Source organism: Myotis davidii, unplaced genomic scaffold, assembly GCF_000327345.1.
Source record: "Myotis davidii unplaced genomic scaffold, ASM32734v1 scaffold147, whole genome shotgun sequence".
In the NCBI taxonomy this organism is placed as follows: Eukaryota; Metazoa; Chordata; class Mammalia; order Chiroptera; family Vespertilionidae; genus Myotis; species Myotis davidii.
This window is the reverse complement of record NW_006383010.1, coordinates 5607696-5631076: the sequence shown is the minus strand read 5'-3', so window position 1 is coordinate 5631076 and position 23381 is coordinate 5607696. Positions and strand designations below refer to the sequence as shown.

General features: G+C 40.3%; 1 protein-coding gene across 6 annotated transcripts in view; it reads right to left on the bottom strand.

Annotated features, from left to right (window-relative positions):
- NCOA7 (nuclear receptor coactivator 7) overlaps positions 1-23381 on the bottom strand; it is a 119947-nt gene that overhangs the window by 26839 nt on the left and 69727 nt on the right. For 5 of the 6 annotated variants that reach the window (XM_015557821.1, XM_006778449.2, XM_006778450.2 and 2 more), the window contains exons 4-10: positions 14273-14352; positions 10671-10778; positions 8273-8386; positions 7131-7256; positions 5494-5678; positions 2014-3053; positions 971-1139 (exon numbers count right to left, since the gene is read on the bottom strand). In XM_015557821.1, the coding sequence (XP_015413307.1) occupies positions 971-1139; positions 2014-3053; positions 5494-5678; positions 7131-7256; positions 8273-8386; positions 10671-10778; positions 14273-14352 (1822 nt within the window). The remainder of the gene's footprint in view (positions 1-970; positions 1140-2013; positions 3054-5493; positions 5679-7130; positions 7257-8272; positions 8387-10670; positions 10779-14272; positions 14353-23381) is intronic. The other variant, XM_006778451.2, reaches the window with a different exon arrangement.

Genomic DNA, 23381 nt, shown 5'->3' with positions numbered 1-23381 from the left:
CGAGCATTTTAATCCTATTTATTTTCCAGATTAAACTATAATTTATTAAAATGAGGCAATTCCTGATGAGAATTCTCATTCTGAGTACTAATCAGCCCGAAAGTGTACCCTTGCTTGGAAATTAATTTTGCTTTATGAGCAGTTTATGCTCAAGGAAGCCTGTTGAGTATATGTGTTCTTGGCAGGTGTGTGCCAAAATGTCTGACCAGATGATGAGGCTGGATGAATAATTAGGAAAAAGAAATATGTGTGGGTTTAACAATTTTAAAAACCAACTGTAAGGCCTTTATAAAGACATTTTTATTCTACCACATATACAAAGGGAGAATCGTTTTTTTTCTAAAAATAATGTTCCCTATTTTTATTATAAAAATGTGTTCGGTGATGCACCGCTGAAGAATTCCTATGCCACTACCTGCCATCCTGGACTGTGACACAACCAATAACATTTCTTCTTTGGCAATTTATAATGCAAATCTCTCCAAGGTGTGCATTCCCTCGACCCAACCACGCGATCTCATGTTACATTTCTCCAGCTGCCGAGTCACAGATACGCCCTCCACAAGGCCAAAGCAATCCTCAGTTCCCCAGAATAATGGGCACTTTAAAAGTTACTTAGGCCTCTCTATGGCACTTAGAGGGTGTGGATCTGCTCCATGGAATTCCTCTCTTCTCAACGGAAGAACGCTTCCAATTACCAGCACTTGAGAATAGCTAACTCTTCCTTCATTTAAAATTCCACTGCTTAGAAAGTTATGGAAGTGGTTCAGCATGCAGTTCTATGATGGCCTGTAGCAGAAAGCTATACTCAAATAATATTCTTCTAGAAATTCTAAAATGTGTAAGAGAAATCTCTTATTTAAGAATAAAATGAAGTATTTTAAAATTAAGTTTAAAAAAAAACCCCAAAACCCAAGATACAATGAGGATCTAACCAACCAGCAGCTTTTCCGTGCTGGCCCACACTCACCTCTCCCGAGGAACAGCGAACCAGTACTCGGGCTGCTTCCTTCGCTTGCCGTACTGCTGGACCATGGCTGCCGTGTGTGTGGCAAAGGATTTCCTCATCGGTTTTCCCACTTTAATGCACAGGAACATGGGTGGAGTCTTGCTTTTTTCTTCTTTCGAAGGAAGTATATCTGAATCACACATGCAAAATATCTTCCTCAATACTGACAACACTGGCGGCAGCAAAACCTTTCAACTTACAAAGAATAGTGTTTAATCCCCTCATAGTGATGGAAAGTCAAAACATATGGGAGAAACATCACATATCATCATCACATTGGGACTAATTAAAGTTTTCAGAACACCAAAGGAGCTTCTTGAGTACGGAAGGAGAAAGCTTTGGACGCGTCAGCTTGGTCTACATCACATGAGATGCTATGTACTGTGAATAAGCATAAAAACCAACATAATACCAATCAGTGAAGAATTGTGACAAGACACAATACTTTTAAAAAAATATATATTTTTTTATTGATTTCAGAGAGAATAGGAGAGGGAGAGAGAGAGAGAAACATCAATGATGAGAGAGAACCACTGATTGCCTCCTGCATCGAGATCGAGCCCACAACCTGCAATCCAGGCATGTGCCCTGGATGGGATTTGAACTGTGACTTCCTGGTTCACAGTTGGTCACTCAAGCACTGAGCTGTGCCGGCCAGGCAAAAATACAAGAGTGATACTGAGGACCCAGTCACGCCATAATGCAACAGTTTAGAACTATCTTCAAAAATATTTTAAACTCCTTTAGATTTAGAAATTCAATGTCAAAAAGGAAATTTACTTGAAAGATAAAAAAACAAACCAACTACTTTTGAAATAGATATCTGCCCTAAGGTTCTAAATTAGATAGCATATATTGCTAATTTTCCCAAGTATTAATTTATCAGTAAAGATTTGCTCTATTGAGAAAACACTCCTCTCAAATGGTACTACTTGTGCATGTGCTTATGTAAGAAAGGCCGACTATACAACAGAATAGAAAGATAGTGAACAGAAGTGGCTTACCTTCAATAGGTACCTGAATTCTCTTTAACAGCCATAACTGGATTTCAGACTTATTATCCATTTGTGCGCCCTGGCAGCTTTTGTCCTGGGTAGATTCCAAAGAGTTGCCTAGAGACTCTTGACTCAGATTTTCTTCTGTAGGAGAGCCCAGCTGTAGGGGATGGGGTGCTCTCTCCTTCACCCAGTTTTTATCTGGCTCTTTATTGCCCTCTGTTGGGGGCTCACCGGCCTGGGGAAGAGAACTACTGAGAGTGATGTCTATTCCCCCTGGCTCAATCCTTTGGCCATCACTTAATTCTGCCTTCTGCAAGTTCTCAGGTGACCCCTCTTGGTTCTTACTAAGGTAGTATTCGATGAGTTTAACTTTATCTAGATCTTCATGTATGTTCAACGTGTTTTCCACCTGGCTTTCGGGAGAACCAGATTGCTTGTCCACCTCGGGCATTTTATCTTGTTTTTCACAGGTTTCTAAATCTAGGGCCCCCTTCAGTTCAGCATCACTTTCTGTTCTTGAAAAGCTCAGGGCTGACTGCGCCTGCATGTCCGTGGCAGAACTGATGACCTGTGACTCAGCCTTCCTTTGCTCCTCTGGGTGGAGAGAAAGGCACTCCTTTGAGGTGTCTCTTTTGTCCATCCCACTATCATTTTGGGAAGGCAGCTCATCCAAGTCAACGAAGTCATCTTCTTCTCCTAGAAGGGAATTTTCTTTGGCGACAGACTTCAATTCAGTAGGAGGGTCAGGAGGCTGCTTGCTGACTTGCGTTGCTGTGGTAGATCCCTCGGTTGCCTCCACAGAGGATTCCAGGTTCTTTAGCTGTCCTGACTCAGAGCTGTCTGAGGGCTGCGTGTGTGTGTATTCTGTTGGTTTCTCCAAAGGCCTTGTGGATTTGGAATCTGCAGTGATGGTTCTCTCTCCACTATGCGGCCGTTTTTCCTTGCTGAGGGATTTAAACTTACTAAAGGGGTTGATATCCTTTTCCGAAGCCAGGTCTTCCCATTCTCCAGGCCTGTACAGAGGACAAAGATCCTGAGGTAGGTCACTGTTGAGGGAAAAATGGTGGGTGCACATGGAATGTTAAAAGCAAAACAAAAACAAAATGGAGGAAAAGCAAAAACCAAAACAAAACCCAGCTGAAAACCAAAACATAAATAGACCACAACTTAAATGTGTTTAAATGATTTCAGAATAAGAAAATGAAATTTAAAAATTAACTTCAAAATGAAACATAAGAAGTGGCAAAACAAAGAACCATGGAAGCTGCATATCCTGCTAGAAGACATGGAGGGTTTTGGAAGTCATTAATGAGCATGGAGATGTCTCCCACTAGGCTTCCAATGATGAAATAATGCTCCTGATTTTCATGAAGGAGAGGAAAGGTTTTAGTACTATGACTAAACTTCCTTAAATATTTAAAACTTTTCCTTTTTATAAAATAGTAAGTAAACCAACTACATTAATTCTGAATGGCTCCTTGAGTAGCTATACATTTAACCATCCTATAAAGTGAACCCTAATTTTGGGTTTCATGGCTTAGGATCTAACACTTCCAAAGACAGACATCCTTCTATTCCCAAGGGAACAAGAGGAAGCTTCCACTATTAACGTGAATATATAGTACCTGTTCCATTTTACAACTTAAAAATTTATAGAAGAGTAAATAAGCCAAATAAACTCTTACTTATAATACTTAGTTCACATTTCTTCGCTAAGCTTAAACTTCTTAACTCTTTCATTTTATAACTGTTATCATCTTATTTTATGGCAATGGGCAATTGGCTTATCAGCTGAAACTTACTGTCCTGGGCTGCAGTCAATTTATTTTTCCTTCTTATCCAGTTTGAGTAATACAAAAATATTGATTAAACATGTTTTCCAAAATTTAAAATAATCGGTAAAACAAAACACAACCACACGTGTTAATCCATGACTGGAAATGTCTTGAGTAACCCTACATGTCTCAAGTAGGTTTTCACTCACCTTAGTGTCTACACTGGGTTAAAACACAGAGATATACAAACCCTTTCAAAAAATAACATTTTCAGATTTCAGAAATCACTTTATTTTCTAAAAAGGCGAGATCATATTCAGGTAATACTTTATTATTCTGGCTTTGAAATAATTATGACAATAAAACAACAAAGAACTACCAAGTTCTCAAGTTATAAGACTGTCTTCCCAGTTATTTAATAAATCACTTGCATGGAACATCCATGCTTTTTCCAATAGAAAATAAGAGCCTACATAATTGCTAGATTCTGACAAATGCTTTAAAAAGCCTCTTTAATTCATAATTCACTTCAATTCAATAAGCATTCACTGAGTCCCTAAGTGCCACATGCTAAAAAATGTCTGACAAAGTCTGTTCCACAGGAACCTGCACACAGAAATGTGCTGCCCAACACTAGCATTCAGATGTTAAAGATGCTTCAATCCTAGCGTCAAACAAATGTGTAATGTGGTATCCTTTCCATATTAGGACCAAAATTTAATTTTTCATATTAAAGGCTACAAGAAGGCCTACAACAAAGAAACCCACCTTTTCACGTTTTTGGTGTATAAGCAAAACTTTCTTCCATTATCATCCAAACCCCTTTCTCGTCGCTTCCTTCCTTACCTAGCTTGACCCCCAGAAAGAATACGTTTGACTGCACTCTAATCAGCCTCCTGTACTACCTTTATATTGTCTACCTCTCCCTTCTTGTTCTTCTACCTATTCCAAGCTGAGATTAATTTAGTCATCTGGGTTTTTTTTTTGTTTGTTTGTTTTTGCACTGCAGCTGCCAAGCTCTGCTGGGACAAAGTACATAGCTGTGTCAACCAAATCTGCTTTTGATTCATGTTTTCTAGACTCAGCCAGGAACCTAATGATGATCAATAATCCTTTCAGTTGTTCCCTTCCTATTTTCTGTGGCAGCTGGAGTTGCCAAATGTCCTACACAAAAAATACAAAGCCCTAAAGGTGAGGATGGAGAGATTTTACACACACTTAAAAACTATTTGCACACTGCAGCTAATTTATAGTTGTTTTACCATGCAATTTTTAGTAATGATAAAATTTTAAGCTATTTTAAACGTTTAAACAAGTGATGGAATTCTGAGCCAATAATACTAAGTTCATTTCACACTGATTCCACTCATACAACCTATTTTGCTCATTGTTCATTAGACGGAAATGTATTTATATAGTGTACAACGTGGAAATAATTTCAGCATATTAGCAGTCAATTCTTAACTCTTCTCTCTTCCCAGCTATCATTAGCCCTGTATCTTGGATCATCAAACATAATCTCACAAGGAGAGAAGTCTTTCTGTAAAGATGTACCTTCCCTTTCTATTATTAGTGCACAAATATCTACCTTCAAATTCACCGCCACACAATCTCTTGCTCCTGCCAATGCTCTCACCTTTTAATTGCATTTAATTCTCTCAAGAACCTCTGCGCCCCCCCTTTTTCCTGATAAACAAGAAATGTCTCTTACGATGGCAAGGCATCTTTGATCTTCATGTGGGAAATGTCATTGTAGAGGGCAATGGAAACCACCTCTTCCATGGGGCAAATGAGGCCATACTCCTCACACCCATTTTCAATGACCAGGGGGTCGGACTTGTGAGGATCAAACATGATGTTGTTAGGAGTGACAATCATGACACCTCCGACCACACCCTGCAGGACAAATGAACAGGACAGAATCACTACGGGCAGAAATACAACCGCCACAGAGCTTTAATGAACTCATGCTGTCATTCCGTTGACTTTGGTGAACCACAGACTCCTACATGACAATTCTGCCCCTTTAAGAGGGCTGGAGAAATGCAGTGTTGGGTACTGTGGGGTGAGGCAGAGAAAATCTGTGGCAATCAACCAAGCCTGGTTCTGGTACAGCTGCTACAGTAGTAAAATTGTGCTGGGATCTTGGGTTACACACGTAAGTCTCAGGTTCCCCAATTCCTGTCTGTAAAATGAGAGGGGCTGTTCCAGATGCATTCCCGATGGGGAACCGGGTGCTTTACAATTCACTCAGCACGTATTCACCATGTGTCCAACAAGTGTATGGTGCTGTGCTAAGGGAGCAGCTGTCTCCGACTCACAGTCCCAAAGAACGGTCCTAGTATTTCTCTCTAAAATGTTTAGAAAGCCTACATCCAGGAAAATTTGACACAGACAGGAATATAACATTTTTGCAGAAGTGCATATAGCTGAACTATGGAAATTCAAAGCAAAAACCAACATTTTTTTGTCTGAAGCTTGGTCAGTTTATATTATAGACCTGGATGGCCACAGGGATATTATCCACCAAAGACAGGAGAATACAGATGAATCCCTTTAGGTAAATAATTCATTTTGTGCCCTTAATGACTTCAGTAATAATCTTTGCAAAATGTTGTGCATCTCAAGCATTACTTCTTCTTGACTGAAAAGGTTACAAGTCTGTATCAATACCCATTTTCCTGTTGTTTGGAACCTGCCATAAGGTCTCTACTATGAGGATAGGAAATCCATTTTATCAACATAACCGTTTCTTCAGAGGAAGAAAGTTGGATTTTTTCTTTGTAAAAAAAACCCCAACAACCAAAAAACTAAACACACGACAGCAGACATTTTAATACCAGCATCTCCAGCAGAAGGGCGGAGAACTCACCATTTTCCAGGTTAGGTACTAAGCTCTTCACATGAATTTTCCCTTTTAATTGCAATACGCCACTAATTAAATTTTATTACTGTTCCTATTTTATAGATGAGGAAAATGGAAGCTCAGAAAATTTAAACACTGTGCCCATGGTCTCACAGCTAATGGGTGGCAGAGTTAGAATTTAAATTCAATGGGTCTGACTCCATCATTTGCTGTTAAACGTATACTACACTGTCCCCCTAACAATTCATAGACCAAGAACTGAAAATAAAATGCTGAATCCAGGGTCACAAAGAAGCACTGATCACATTTCCCTCAATAAGTAAAATGCCAGGCATTCAACTGGGGAAAACTAACGGGCATGTGTGAAATCTTATGCTGACACGGGACAAGATAGTTTAAGGGAGCCTGCCTTCAGTAATGTAAAAGCTAGCTTAGTTTCCCATAGATGCCACGAAAAGGAAATAAACTGTACTGCCACATACCTTTCCATCGGTGAAGTATCGACAATTCATTTTTAAAAACTTTACCACGCCAGGCTCGTCTTCTTCAGAAGTAGAGGATAAGACTCTTTCAATGGGTTTTATGGCCTTTCTTGCTAAGTCAGCATCCTTTACAAAGCAAAAATTTCCAACATCAACTAGAAGCAATTTCTCAGAACAGATTACTTACATAAATCAAGCCACACAAGTTCCCTGTAAAAACCTGCTTCTATTTAACTTAAACATATATAAGACAAATGTCTTTGGTCATTCAAAAATATTACATATATATAACAAGTATGTAAATCAAACAGGAAATCTGTAAAAAGTACATATCTATGAACCCATAAAAAATGGCTCATCCAATAGCTTAGAAAATAACCTAAATAAAAGAATTCACAGTTGACTCATGGTTCAATTTCTTTAGGAAAAGGAATAAAAGGAGTACAAATAAACTACCGGTTTTGGTGAGAGTTTAACATCATACCTATGTAAACAAGGCATGTGTTTTGCCTTTGAGACTTTAAATGTGAACAGGCTTCTTCTGGATAAAATGCATTCTCTCAGTTAACAACAAGTTACACCTAACTCCGCTCCTCTGGGGAAAATTTAAGTTGAAATCTTGAGAAAAAGAACATGGAACATGTAAAGTGTCCCCCAAAACTGTATACACATTTCAATGGCTGCTAACTCCATTTTTACTCCTTTTCATGTTTAACTGATTTGAAATAATGGCTGAAGCCAGTCTAAGCTTTGAACAAAGACAATTTATCCTAACGTGCCACTAGACTTTTTTTTTACAGGGACACATAAAAATTAAAGTTTGTGGTACAAAACCAGCAACAGTCAATAAATTGTAGGTGCACAAATACCGAACGAAATGATTCTTGATATTTGCAATTCTGTTGCTTCGCGTTATCAGCAGTGCCTGGACCAGAACGGTCATCAGTTTGAAAACAGACATTGACAAAATAAAGTATTCATTGCTGCAGATTCTTTTAATTTTGAAAATGAACTGTATGTTAATAAACACTAACTTTATAATCAATACAAAGTGTGTTTACATTTTGGGGGACACCCTGTATAGTCTATATTTATAAGTTCATACACAAATATGCACTTCAGTACATGAATGCCATACATACAGGCAGTTTGTCATATTCTGCATCTGATGATGAAGGAGAGACAGTAGCACCAGGACTGGACGATGATAACTTTAAGGTACTAGAGGGCAAGTTGGCATCTGGCACAAAAAGAACCTGAGAATAGAAAAGAAAACCAAGGTGAGTACTGAGGATCAGGCAAACCCTAGGCAATGTTTAGAGCAGTTACTCTCCGCACAGTATCATGTGAAGGGCACAACTAAGACCTAGCTGGCTTTCACCGAACTCATAAGCAGTTTGAGGTCTTCAGACTAATCCGTGAAACAGTATGCAGCAATACGAACGTGTGCAGTGCAAAGGGTACCGAACACACCTACAGACTACAGAAGCTCATGAAGTGGAGAGCAAGGTGAGTGAGTATTCTGCACAAGCCATGTGAAGCAGGTGGGTCCAATGAAGCCTGGAGAGCACAGTACATAGCAGTACACGGTATGCTTCTAAACATGACATCTGTGTTAGGAAGAGATGAAAACAAATCCAGCTTTGCTAACTCCAAGCAGGACCTCTGTGTTAGAAAGAGATGAAAACAAATCCAGCTTTGCTAACTCCAAGCAGGCCCTGAGTGATAATGTAGTGAGGTCCTTAATGATAAACTATACACCGTATTATCAATAATCTCAATACTTTCCCTTCCATCACTGTCTCGATTACCTAGAAACAAAAATAAAAATCTGGTTCCGAAATGTTATTATGATCTTGTCATTCAACACTCTTTTAATGAGACACGGCACCTTTCGGTATATATTAAATATAATCTTAATATTATGGTCTCTAATGTTATAAAACACAATTCAGGGCTAATAATATAACAGCTGTTCAATATTGTTATTCACTCTCTCCCAACCGTCCAGGCATATCTCTGTTTTAACTTTAGTTATTTAAAGCTCTCTTCCATCCAGAAAAAATAAAATGAGCCAACAACAAAAGACACATTAAGATAAAGGTGGGAAAATCGACATTAAGGAAAAATAAGGAATTACTACTGAAAATCTGGGCTCCTAAATGGACAGGTAAGCAATGGAACTGGCTATGAAACATCAGAAAGTCTAGAGTAAAGTTTTAGTTCAATAAGCTCCCACGTAACCTCCTCTGAAAATCACCTCTGACGTGTGGTGGGTCACTCACCCAGCCATACCAGTTCTCTTTCCTACCTCAAGGTGACCATCAACTGAGTCACTAGACAGGTGAGTCTCAAATTTTCTGAATCCAGAGCAGATAAAACCAGTTTTGATTAATCAGATTTACGGAGACGAGAGGGATGCCTACCCCTCCAAGCTCCAAGACAGTCTACATAAAAATCTTTGAAAGCAAAATATCATCTACAGTTTTTGAAAGCCCCTCAATCAGTGCTACTCTTCTCAATTCCTTATCTTTGCTGGCAAAACCAAGAGGACAGCCAAATCCTGGAACAACTAACCGCACCGAACTGTTTAGTTAGAAGAGTGCTGGGCAGCATAACAACGGCTGGTGGACACGGAAGACAATGCAGCCCAACCCCTCACTTCAGAGACTAGAAAAGTGAAGTCCAACGAAGAAAGTGACTTGTCCAAGTCAAAAAGCTACTACAAGGCAAAAAAGAACAAGCCAGAGTGCCTATTCCTGGTATTCGCATCCTCACAGTAGGCATACTTCAATAGTCCTTACACCTCTTGTTGCCTACTGGACCTTAATCAAGTACCAATAAACTATCTGTTTATGACAGAGTAAAAGAATAGTGAATCAGTCTGAGTTTTTTACTGTGCTCTAGTAAATTCTAGCCTTGAATTAGTAAATATATGCCCTGAGGGTCTCTCCTATGTGTCAGTTATACAAGGAAATAGGCTCCTGGACCCAATTCCAATGTGGAGGGCAGGGGTCCCCCACCAATAATTTTCAGACACCATCAGAGTTCCAAGAATTCAACTCAATTCTGACACTATCTACCCGGAAATAGCATCAGATTCCACAGGTTATGGGTTCAGCCCTACAAGACTGCACCCCCTCCTCTCACACACACACTTCAGATACCAGCTGCATGCTTCTGGCCAACTGGAGGTTCCAATGAGTGGACTAAACTAAAACTTGCAATTCTAAGTTAAACATTCTAAGAATATCTGTGTGATAGTTTATAGCAAAAACTTTTTTTGATGCCCGAGGGGGGAAAAAATCTATAACATAAACTAGTAATAGTTAAGGAAACTGTGTCAATTATTTGCAAAGCATTCGTCTCTGAACAGTTCCTAAGTACTGCTTTCAGAATTCTCGGACCTAAAGGAAAGACTCAACCCAATGCACATGATCACTGATGATAACCCTATGACACTAACAGTGAGGCGTTAAAAATGGCAATAACAGATAAATGTAAAATTTTGAAAGTAATATGCAACAAGAAAATCATTACCTGGCCTGGAACAATAGTATGTGTGAAAAGTTTATTCATTTCCACTAGTTTATTGGGAGTGATGTTAAATTTCAGTGCTATGGAGTTTAGGGTGTCCTGGCTTCCAGCCTAGAATAATCCAACAGACAAGATTCAATATATACAGCAAAACAGAACAAAAAAACTTCCTTTTGATAGATAAGAATCTATTGGTGATAAGAATGAATAAAAATTAATAAATACATCTAGACATATTATGAAAAAGAATGAATACATTATCAATTCGTTATTTATTTATTTATTCATTTATTTATTTATTTTTGTTAATCCTCACCCAAGGGTATTTTTTCCATTGAATTTTAGAGAGAGTGGAAGGGAGGGGGAGAGAGACACAGAGAGAGAAACATTGATGTAAAAGAGACACATTGATTGGTTGCCTCCACATGTGCCCCCACTGGGGCTGGGGATTTGAACCTACAGCTGAGGTATGTGCCCTCAACCAGAATCAAACCCACAACCCTTCAGTCTGAAGGAAGAATGTTTTATATGTTACTCATTTCTGGGCTCCTTTATCTTCAATCGCACTGTTCACTAAGAGATATCTAAACTTACTTTGGCACAACTTTGGTGTATGGAGCAGAGGTCCATGAGGTACAATACCAATCTGGAAGAAGAAAAGAAGTAAAAAAAGCACACAGTACCACCCATCGGGGAATTGGGACTACTTACTTTCTCTGTTTTCTGACCCCTTGCCTGGCTCTTCACTCTACTACAGGCTACTGCATGGTGGCCTGTTAACGGCCATTTCCCCCCACAGTGCCTGACACGTAAAAGGTACTCAGACATTTGACACATGAATACAGACAAAAGCTGAAAGAAATCTAGGTTAGCTATCAATAATTGTTCACTGTCATTAAAAATGACCAATTAGTGTTAATCTATAAATCTATAAACTGTGATAGATGTTGTTCTTTTCTCTCTAACACAAAGAGAACAGGAATAAAGAGGGCAGTGATAAGATGTGAAACCTCACAGTAAAAAAAGCCCCGCCCAAGAAAAGGAAGTCGCTGCCTCTGGTCAGTTCAGTATCCCTTCCAGGACCATGGGACGGACCTAGTTAGTGGGAGGTCACAAGGGGACCATCACGGAGACGTTCCCACCTACAGCAATGCGCACAGAGCTGTCTCCACCAGGTGAGCCTTGCATTAGGTGGAGATTTGATATGGCTGCAGGAGACTGTGAACGATGCAAAGAATTAAACTCACCACTGCCCTCCATTAAAACCCACCAATTAGATAAACTATCTCAGGCTAATCAAATTCATAGTTACAGGTGACACTGAATTACTTGAAAGCATTCCTAGAAAAAGTTAGGATATAAATACATGTTTTTAAATCATTGAAAACTTAACAATATATGCTCTAACGTCTACCCTAAGCAAAATTACCGGTACTAAAAATGAAAAAATAAATTAAATATAGATATTTTTCCAATATTAGATATTTATATAATTCAAGGTAGACGAAAGTAAAAACTTAACAATATATGCTCTAACGTCTACCCTGAGCAAAATTACCTGTACTAAAAATGAAAAAAAAATTAAATATAGATATTTTTCCAATATTAGGTATTTATATAATTCAGGGTAGACAAAAGTAGTTTATAGTTGTGAGTATGTGAAACAGTTTATTTTTGTATTATTATTTATTAATTGTATTATTTATTTGTCTTACAACTGGAAACCTACTTTTGCCCACCCCTATACATGTAAATCCAGGGATTTTAAGAATTTGGAGTCAATACAAGACAGTCTGAGGATGCAGACAACAGCCCAAACTGGTGGCCCTGAATTCCAGATCTTCCACGTGCCAGCTGTGTGACCTTGGGTCATTTGCTTAACCTCTCTGGGTGTCAGGTTCTTCATCCACCAAATAGAGATAATCATAATTTCTGCTTGACAGCACTTCATATTTTTATGAAAAAACTTGTAGAAGATACTGTGTATAGGGAGTTAAGGAAAGGAGAGACTTTAACAATTTAGAGTTAAATATTGTTAACAGGGACAAAACATACATAGAGAATCAAGTCACAGATCCTCAGAGGGATTCTGATTATCATTAAATATTTGAAACTTACCAGAATGCTTGAATATCTACAGCTCGAGAGCAATACAAGCAATCTAGTAAGAACTAGGCTGGTTCTCTAAATACAAAGTTATGAATGGCTTTTTATTTCCAATAAAGTACACAAAATAACTTGCCAAGTAAAACTAATATCCATAACATAAACCAAACATTTAGGCATTTCTGCATTACTAATTCGACCCCCTGTTGATATGAACTAATTCGGAGTTTATCTAGCAAACCACAGAAAGATGTTTAGAGATGTTCACAGAGCACTGAGCAAGAAACGCCTGTGTCAGGGCTCTTCTCGGTGACTCTGCGGAAGCTTGGAGAAGACGTACCGCTCCCAAAGAACCACCGGGGAGGGGTCTGGTCCTGCTGCTTGCCTTATATGGAGCCTGGCATGCACACAAATAATTGGTGGAAACGAAGTAAACATGATGGAAATACAGCCAGGCAATGGCAATAGCACTTAATTTTTTCTTAGAAGTCAGCACACTCCTCAACAATGCTATTTCCATGTGAATTAAAACATCTATAATTCAGTGGCCCACATTACGCCAGGCCTAGGATAAACAGAAACAGCTCCTGGCTTCCAGGAGCTCATGGTGCAGGGAGAGGGATGAGTGTACGCCACATAACGTGGAGGCGCAGTAATGAGCACATGCACAGCGCTATTCAGCTATTGACTCCGCAGTACGGAGGTCTGCACCCTGCAAGCAGCAGCAGTACAACGGTGGCCAAAAAGGGGTCTCGTGTCTATCCCCTAGTGTCCAGTGGGTATATGAATTAAGGCACAGGATAGACTTTAAAGTGATAGTCACACTTGTGAACCAACAATGTTAAACTGAGATAAACTATGTAGAGGAACATGATTCTATGAGAGAATAAAATGAAGAGAGATCTGGCCTACACTTGCTGGGTGATTACAAAAAGCAAGAATAAACATGGAGAGCAATGGGAAAATGTCAAGAATAAGGTTCTGGCTTGTAGAAAGGTATGGATGATGGAGCCACTGCTGCTTTAAAAAAAGACCCAGCATGAAGGTCTAAGTGGATATGTTGAGAAGTCAACTGAATCTTTGGTTCTAAAACTCAGAAAGCATGTCTGGGAAGGAGTCCTAAAACTGGCATATCACAGGTAATTCAAGTCACAGGTTTACATGAGATTGTCCAGGGAGAAAATATGGAGAGAAGAGAATGACTTAGAACAGGTCTTAAGAAGCTTCATTGTTTGCCCTAGCTGGTTTGGCTCAGTGGATAGAGCGCTGACCTGCGGACTGAAGGGTCCTGGGTTTGATTCCGGTCAAGGGCACATGACCAAGTTGTGGGCTTGATCCCCAGTAGGGTGTGCAGGAGGCAGCCAATCAATGATTCTCTCTCATCATTGATGTTTCTATCTCTCCCTCCCTCTCCATTCCTCTCTGAAATAAATCAAAATATATTTGGAAAAAAATAAATCTAGTAGTATTAAACATTCATACTTCCTGTTTATACTTACAGTGTACTCCACAGTACCATGGGGCTTCTGAACCACCATCTTCTTCTCTTTTTTATCATGTGTTTTGTTTTGATTGTCATCTGAGGAATAAAACGTATGTAAATGAAGAATTTAATCTAGGGAATTGAGGATAGGGTAATGTATAGTATATTAAAACCACTTTCAAATTGACTATTTTAAAAAAATGACACCCAAATAAAATGGACTAAGGGTGCAGATAGACCATACTTCTAAAAAAACATATCATTCATCAATGAATACTTGAATAAATGATTGTTAATTGTAATAAAATGGCACAAGTAACAAGCTAATGTTTTATTGTTATTAAAGTAATAGTTTAAATAATAATGTCTAATGGTGAAGTTAGAGTAAAACTAGTACAGTCATGGTAATGTATACTGATCTGTAAGTACAGCCCTTTTAGAAAGTGACTTGTCAACGTGTAAAATGTCCATTCTTTGACATTCCTTCCCTTACGAACTTATCCTAAGGAAAAATCCAAAAGAAGAAAAATGCTGTATGTAACAGTGTGTGGTTAATGCAATATTATTACTAATAATGAAAACTTGGAAAGACCTATCTGTCCAATAATATATTAAGTTGAATCATAGATTTTGCTGTTTTTATACATCAGAAGTGGCCAACCTATCAGCTTAATCAACCTCAATGTTATGATTAAATACGTCCAGATATTGAAAACCAGAGAGACATATAGCAAAGGATAAAAATTTAAGTGAAAAAAAAAAGAAATAAAAGTAATGGAACTCCCCCCCCCGCCCCCAAAAAAGAAACAAACAAAAACTTAAAAAAAAAAAAAAAGTAATGGAACCCTAACGGCTGTGTATAGAAAGCAATTTACCACAAGAATGAAAACAGAATGGCTTCATGATGTCACTTCCATGGGCGCCGTAGCTCATTAATTACCAAACTGCAGCCTGAATTAGGCCCCGGTAAGGCCCACCCAGCTTTACAGAAGGAAGATGGCAGGGTGTGCGGCGGGAGAGATACCCACAGGCGCTGCACAAGCTCCACTCCAGCCCCTTCGTTCCCACTTTTGTGGACGACAAGTGCCCGAGAGCAATGCCAGCAAAGCTCTTAAGGCTTCTGAGCATCATAACTTCCACTCCACTAAATGACAACAAAGAAGCGACTCTAATGTGAGGCAAGGCTAACCCATAAGTACTTAAGGTCATAAAAATAAACCGTAGTGGAGCTGAGAGCAAAAACACACCAAACATAATGGAAACAGTTTGGAAACCCCAAGCACGGAGAGGAAATCCCTGCCATTCATGGGAGGCCCAGTCATAGCTGGGCAAGGCAACAACTGGCAGGATGTACTCCAGGTAACCACCTGTTCCTCAATGGTCTCTTTAGGAATGAAGGGAAACTCTAAACTCTCCTAAAGCATACCTGTATAAACTAAGATGACTCCTTATGTTAGAAACCAAAAGCAAATATTAAAAGTGAAACACTAACCAATATAAATACAAGAGTTCCTACTATCGTGGTTTATAGTCAACTTTGTTCTAGAATCTCTAGTCAAAGCAACAGATAAAGAAGTTTAAAATAGTCCTAGCTGGTTTGGCGTCGGCCTCTGGAACAGAGTCCCAGGTTCGACTCCGGTCAAGGGCATGTACCCTGGTGGCAGGCTCCTCCCCTGCCAGGGCCCTGGTCGGGGCTCCAGCAGGAGGCAACCAGTCAATGTGTTTCTCTCACATTGACATTTCTCTCTCTGTCTTTCCCTTTTCCCCCACTCTCTCTAAAAATCAATGTAAAAATATCCTCAGGTGAGGATTTTTAAAAAATGATAATAAAAATAAGTAAATAAGTAAAGGCCATATTTTAAAAAGAAGAAGAAAAAAGAAGTTTTAAATAATGAAATGAAAATTTGATTATTAGCAGGTGAACTGCTAATTTTTAAAAGAGAAATGAGGGTAGGAACACTATCTGAAGAACCAATATCATAAAAAAATACAGAAATAACATCGTTCAGTAAGATGGCTAGATATAACAATCTTCTACACTTATGATAGAAATGTATTTGAAAGAGTCCCAGGTATGGTGTTATCAAACTAGAAAATATCTAGAGTGCCCACTTCGGCAGGACATATATACTAAAGTTGAAACAATACAGAAAAGTTTAGCATGGCCCCTGTGCAAGGATGACATGCACACACACAAAACAAGAAAATATCTAGGAATAAATATAGTAAGATAATGGCAAGATACATACAAAGAAAATTTTAAAGACTTACTGAAGTATATAAATGGAAGCCTGAATAAAAGGAGGTACATATAATGTTCCTAAATAGGACATTTCATTTTTTATAAATATTCCACTTTCTCTTCAAATAATGTTTAAATTAAAAGCAATTTAAATCCAAATGATTAAAAACATTTGGAAAAGGGAAATATGCCAAACTGGTAACCAGATTTATCTAGAACATAAATACATAAAAGTATCCACAATTATTTTTAAAAGAGAAATGAGGGTAGGAACACTGTGTGGACGTTAAAACACAAGATAGAGGCATAGCAATTAAAACACTGTGGTAAAATAACTAAATATCAGAACTGAAGAAATGTAGTGTAAAGTAAAAACGCCTTAATAAACCAGTAAGAAAAGGCTGGCTTTTCCCATAAATGTCATGTAGCTTCATGTTAGAGGGGAGACTCTGGCATCAGACAGACTAAATGAGGAGTCCTGGGCTGCCCCTGGCTCACTGAATGATGTTGGACAGGAACATTTCCTTTTTCAAGAACAGTTTCCCAGTGTGTTAAATGGGGATGCCAACTGGACTCCCAAAGAGATACTGTAAGGATTACATAAGGCAATTCTTTTCAAGTAGGGCACTCCTCAATGTGAGAACTAAGGGCTCAAGAAACCTTAAGGATTATTATTAAATCATGTTGGGTAAACATTGTTAAGATCTGGAGGAAAACCTAGATCACTCTCAAATCAGCACAGATGGATACAAAATTTAATAGTAAAAAATAGTCATTAATGTCTTTGAAGAAAATATTGGACTTGTATTTCCTTACAGAAATACCATCTTCTTCATCAGTGAGGCATATCTCAAAGTACTGGTCTGATTCTGCAATTAAAATATTCAATGTTAGCCCAGCAGGTGTAGCTCAATGGTTGAGCATCAGCCTATGAACCAGGAGATCATGATTATGAGCATCGGCCTATGAACCAGGAGGTCATGGTTAGATTACCAATCAGGGCACATGCCCAGGTTGCAGGCTCGATCTCCAGCAGGGGGCATGCAGGAGGCAGCAGATCAATGATTCTCTCTCATCATTGATGTTTCTATCTCTCCCTCTCCCTTTCTCTCTGAAATCAATAAAAATATATTTTAAAAATATCCAATGGTATTATTTAGCATTTTAAGGGTAACTTCTGGAATATTGGAATCATAAAATGTTACAATAAAATTTTTTTAATATTCTTTGATTTTGAGACAATTCTGTTTGGAAGAGATTTTTTTTAAAAAAATAATATATATAAATATATATAGTTTTAATCCTCACTCAAGGAGTGAGGATCTTTTTTCCACTGATTTTTATTTTTATTATTTTTATATATTTTTATTGATTTTAGAAAGGAAGGGAGAGGGATAGAAATAGAAACATCAGTAATAAGAGAGAATCATTGATCTTTTGCCTCCTGCCCACCCCTACTGGGGATCCAGTCCACAACCCAGGCATGTGTCTTGATCAGGAATCACACCATGACCTCCTGGTTCATAGGCTGATGCTCAACCACTGAATTACACCAGTCAGCTCCACTGATTTTTAGAGAGTGGAAGGGAGGGAGGAGGGGAAGAGAAAGGAGAGAGTGAAATATGGATGTGAGAGAGACCATCAATTGGTTTCCTCCTGCCCAAAATGGGGCTGGGGATTGAACCTGCAACCCAGGTATGTGTCCTTGGCCGGGAATTGAACCCATGACCTCCCAGTGCACAGGCCAATGCTCTAACCACTTAGCAACACCCAGCCAGGGCACAATAAAATTTTTTTAAGTGTGTCATGAGAAGCCTTCCTCCCCTGAGTGTGGAGAGGGCAAGGATGTGGAGAAGAATTAATGCTGTACTCTATATGAACTCCATGTTTTATCATCTGTTGACACAAAAGGAATGCAGCAAATTGTCCTTCCTTCAAGCATATCACAGGCGACATAGTGACTAAAATGAGTCACACTGAAGTAATATCTATATTCGAGAAGGGCAGGGAGTTGTCTCTCATTGGTTGCTTTACCTCAGAGCTTAGTAATGCCCTCAGCTCTGAGCAAGCCCTCCAGCATTTGTGACATAACTGAACTCTTCTCACTCTGTATTTGAGGAAACCGATTATCTTAGCTGTTCCGTAAGCCTCTGACTTATCCCATATAATAAAAGCCTAATATGCTAAGTGTCCGTCAGTTTGACCAGTCAGTATAATGCGCACTGACCACCAGGGGGCAAATGCTTTGACCGCTAGGTTAGCTTGCTGCTGGGGTCTGGCTGATAAGGACTGGGCGAGACGGGCCGGACACACCCTGGAGCCCTCCCGCGGCCCCTCCCTGGTCCCGATTATGCCCCAGTGGGGTCCCTCGGCCTGGCCTGCGCCCTCTTGCAATCCAGGACCCTTTGGGGGATGTCAAAGAGCCGGTTTTGGCCCATCCCCACTGGCCCGGCCAAGGGACCCCACTGGTGCATGAATCCGTGCACCGGACCTCTAGTTTCAGTATAAAACCAGTGAGAGCTTTAAATGTAACAACATCTATGACCAGGTCAAATAGTTAAGCCTAGAGACAAATATCAACCTTATCATCATTTAAATCATAGCTCTGGGGAAATGGAACACCATGTACAGCCATCTTTTTCTCCCTAAGAAACAACAATGTTCCTGGGGCAGACACCAACATTTTATCTAACGTTTGCTTTCTTTTTCTCTCCCAGTTGATTCCGGGAAAGCATGATGTACAAGGTTCCCCTGGGGCTGTGGTGCTTGCTGACCAGCAGCGACACCTTCCTGAGTCACTGGGCTTCTAGGTTTTTTCTTTTGTAAAATAGACTACTACTTCCCCACTGTGCATCACGGTGAGTAGTCAATTAAATAATGAAACAGTGCAACCAGCCCACAGGAGATGCTCATCCAAAATAGGATCTTTCTCTTCTTCCTCAGGCCTGACATTGCTTCTCCCTTTTCCTGCTCTCTCTCCCAGTCTCACAGCTCATTCAAAATGCCTTCTTTGCTCCTTCACAGGTAAGACTTCTTCTTCTTTTTTTTTTTTACCACTTAACCATGACCTGTAAACATTTGCCACAGTTTATCAAAGTGCTGAATTTCCCCCTTAATGCAGTCTAACTGTGATGTGAACTCTTTTGATTTGTAAACTCAGGTATGAGCTTCAGCTCATGAAAGCATTCTTATATTATGTTGGACTGCTGCTTCCATTCCCATTGTTTTGACCTGTTCACCAAGAACACCTCTGATTGTAGACTCTTCGTTCAAGCCTCCATATCTGTCATCTTCTCCCTTATCAACTGCATTCCTTCTGCAACATTCCTGTACATTTTGGGGGGACTCACTAGATTTGTCCTAGTTACCACCTCGATTTTCACACAATGACTTCACTTAAACATTACTCTGACTTCCTAGATGGCCCCAAGAAGCATAAGCCTAATTATTTCCATCCTAATAACTTCAATTTATTTTATACCCAAGTCCCTCGAGTCTTTAGATTCTATTTGATTAAAATATATATTGATGCCTGGCCAGTGTGGCTCATAGGGTGTCGATCTATCCACCAGGAGGTCGTAGTTCTATTCCCAGTCAGGGCACATGCCCAGGTTGCGGGCTCAATCCCCAATGGGGGGCATGCAGGAGGCAGCTGATCAATGATTCTCTTTCATCATTGATGTTTCTATCTCTCTTTCTCTCTGAAATCAATGAGAATATGTATATATGTGTGTGTGAATATATATATATATACTAGAGGCCTGGTGCATGACATTCGTACACTGGGGGCAGGGGAGTGTCCCTCAGCCCAGCCTGCACCCTCTTGCAGTACGGGACCCCCCCCCAGGGGTCCTTAGCGCTGCCGCAGAGGCAGGAGAGGCTCCCGCATCCACCGGTGTGCTCACCAGCTATGAGCCCGGCTTCTGGCTGAGCGGCACTCCCCCTGTGAGAGTGCACTGACCACCCAGGGGCAGCTCCTGCATTGAGCATCTGTACCCTGGTGGTCAGTGCACGTCATAGCAGCCAGTCATTCCACTGTTAGGTCGATTTGCAGATTAGCCTTTTATTATATAGGATATGTCTATATATCTATACATCTATATATACATATATATGTGTATATCCTATATAATAAAAGCCCAGTGACTGAACGGCAGAATGACCAGAATGACCAGTTGACCAACTGCTATGATGCACACTGACCACCAAGGGGCAGATGCTCAACACAAGAGCTGCCCCCCGGGGGTCAGTGTGTTCCCAAAGTGAGAGCACTGCTTGGTTGACCAGGATGAGCGGCTGCAGTGGGAGGAGCCGCTCAGAGGGCAGGTCCACAGCCGCTCAGGTGACCGTGATGAGCAGCAGGCCTATTCCCACAGGTCATGCACCCCCCACCAGTGCACCAGTCCCATGCACTGGGCCTCTAGTATATATATACTAGTAAAGTGGATTCTTGATATTCTCTTTCCATGAGTCCATTTTAATCCTGTATTCTGTGATTAAAGGTCTAAAGTACCAGAATAATCATTATTTTTTAATAGAAGAACAGTGCTATTATATGTCTGTGGCTTTGTTATAGGACAGTGAAAAGCTAGGAAAATTTCAGAGCAAGTGGAATAGGCAAACTGAGACAAGAAGATCAAACAAAGCCAAACAGTGTGGGCAATTTGCAGCCAGCTGGTAAACTGCAAGCCTTTATCTTCCCCAACCAAGGACACTTGAGAGCAAATAGCTAATACCCCTCTCCTAACTAATAAAAAAATATGCAGGAAGGAGGGGAAAGGAAAGGGGAGGAGAGAAGGATTCTCAATGCAACCAAAGAATACACAGCATAAATCACCCTGGAGCTGCTAAAGACAACAGAAAGGGAGGTGGGGGCGCGGCAAAAAAGGGACAGTTTTATTTTCTTTTACTCCCTAAACAGAAAGCCAGCAATCTCAAGGCTTGGCAAGATAAACTTGCCAGGTGCTTCTCATGAACTCTAGGAAGGCCACAACAAAGTAAAAGGGACCTTGAGAATTAATCTGTACCAAAATATTCAGCAGAGGAATTCTGAAACCAATAGACTGAAGGGTATATAACTCTTCAAACCCCCACCACACTCACTTCCTTGGCACTAACCGGGAAAACCCATATGCACTCTGGCTGGATGGGAGAGATTCCCTTACCTTGCTTTTTTAATAAACGTGCTTGCTTTAACTGCTTTAATAAATTAGCTTTATCACAACGCAATTAGGGTCATTCATTTAAATTCATTTCTATGAAAAACAAGAACCGGGGAGGGGACAGCCCTCTCCCTCCAACTCAGGGGACTGGCCTATAACACCTTTTCTGGGGGCTCTGGGTTGCCTGCAACAGCTTGACCTGCATATATGTTTGGGAATTAATTTATCAAGATAACAAAGCTTTGTCTTTCTGAACTTGCTATGTGAAACAAAGAAAATGATAGGAAGTTGCAATTTTGTGATTTATAATAAATCCATATTTGGTCTTCGTCCACAATTTCTGACTCACAGCTCCCAAAACCTTTGGAATTTCCTAAGTGTTGCAAGTAAAGCTGCCTTTTGTCATGTTAATGACGTGACCTTTAGAAAGTAGCAATGGAACCAATCTGTGTAGAGGGTTGAACTTCCAAGTCCCAACTCCTGATTTCCAGGGAGGGGAAAGGAGTTAGAGGCTGAATCAATCCCCAGTGGCCAATGATTTAGTCAATCACGACCCTCCATAAACACTAAGAGGTTGGGGTTCAGAGAGCTTCCAGGCTGGGGAGCACCTGGAGATGGGAGAGTGACGGCTTGGAGAGGGCATGGAAGCTCTGTGTACTTTGCCCTGTGCATCACTTCCACCTGGCTGTTCTTTTTTTTTTAATAAACCAGTGACCTAGTAACATGTTTCTCTGAGTTCTATGAACTATTTCAGCACATTAATTGAACTCAAGGAGGTGGGGTGGGAACCTGTGATTTATAGCTAGTTGGCCACAAATTTTTAGAATTGGCACCATCTATAATAAAGTATAATATGCTAATTAGACCGGACGTCCTTCTGGACAACCTTCCGGACAAAAGCTGGGGCTGCGAGGGAAGCCTGGGTCAAGGGTGCCAGAGGGAAGCCAGTGCCAGCAGTTGGGGGAAAGAAGGCCTACTCTTGCACGAATTTCGTGCATCAGGCCTCTAGTTTTGTTATAAAAGGCAATTCTAGTGACACCATCTTTCTGTAACATTTTGTCAGTATTTTTTAACTGTTCTATTCTTCAAAGTGTCAGGAAGTAGCAATGATTTGTTATCCAAGGCTTACATGAGGCACAGATAAACCTAATTTAAAAAGTAAAAATATTATTGTTAGACCGCCCCAGAGCAAGGATGATGGATGAGTCAGGTACAGAAGCTCACCAGGTCAGAAAGCCCCAGTTGCCTAGCAATGGGCAAAACTGGGAAAACAAGAACTTCACCCCCAGGGTAACCTCTCCTCCCCTAGCATATCCCTGGTCAGGAGGTTTAGACCTCCTGACCTTTTCCTCCCTAAAGATAACATCTAGGCTTCAGTTGTATTTCAGCGCCAGAAAAGCAGCAAAACCAGACAAGTGACGCTGTGGCTGTCTCAGGACCAGCTCCATTGACTAATGACCCCATGTCCTGGCACCAACCAATCAGTGAGGCCACAACCCTGAAAGAGCACACTGGGAAGCTGATGAATATTCTATTAAGTCCCTTCCCTGAGACCTGCACTAAGATTTCCACCTGCAAGAGAGAGAGAAATATGCTCAGGACAAAGGACCCAGTGAGTGCTCTCCCTCCTAGGAGCATGCCCTTGCCATCCCCAACAGGCGTGTATCCCCCAACCTCTAAGGGACCCCATGAGACTTGCAACCAGGGGAGCGATGGGCCGC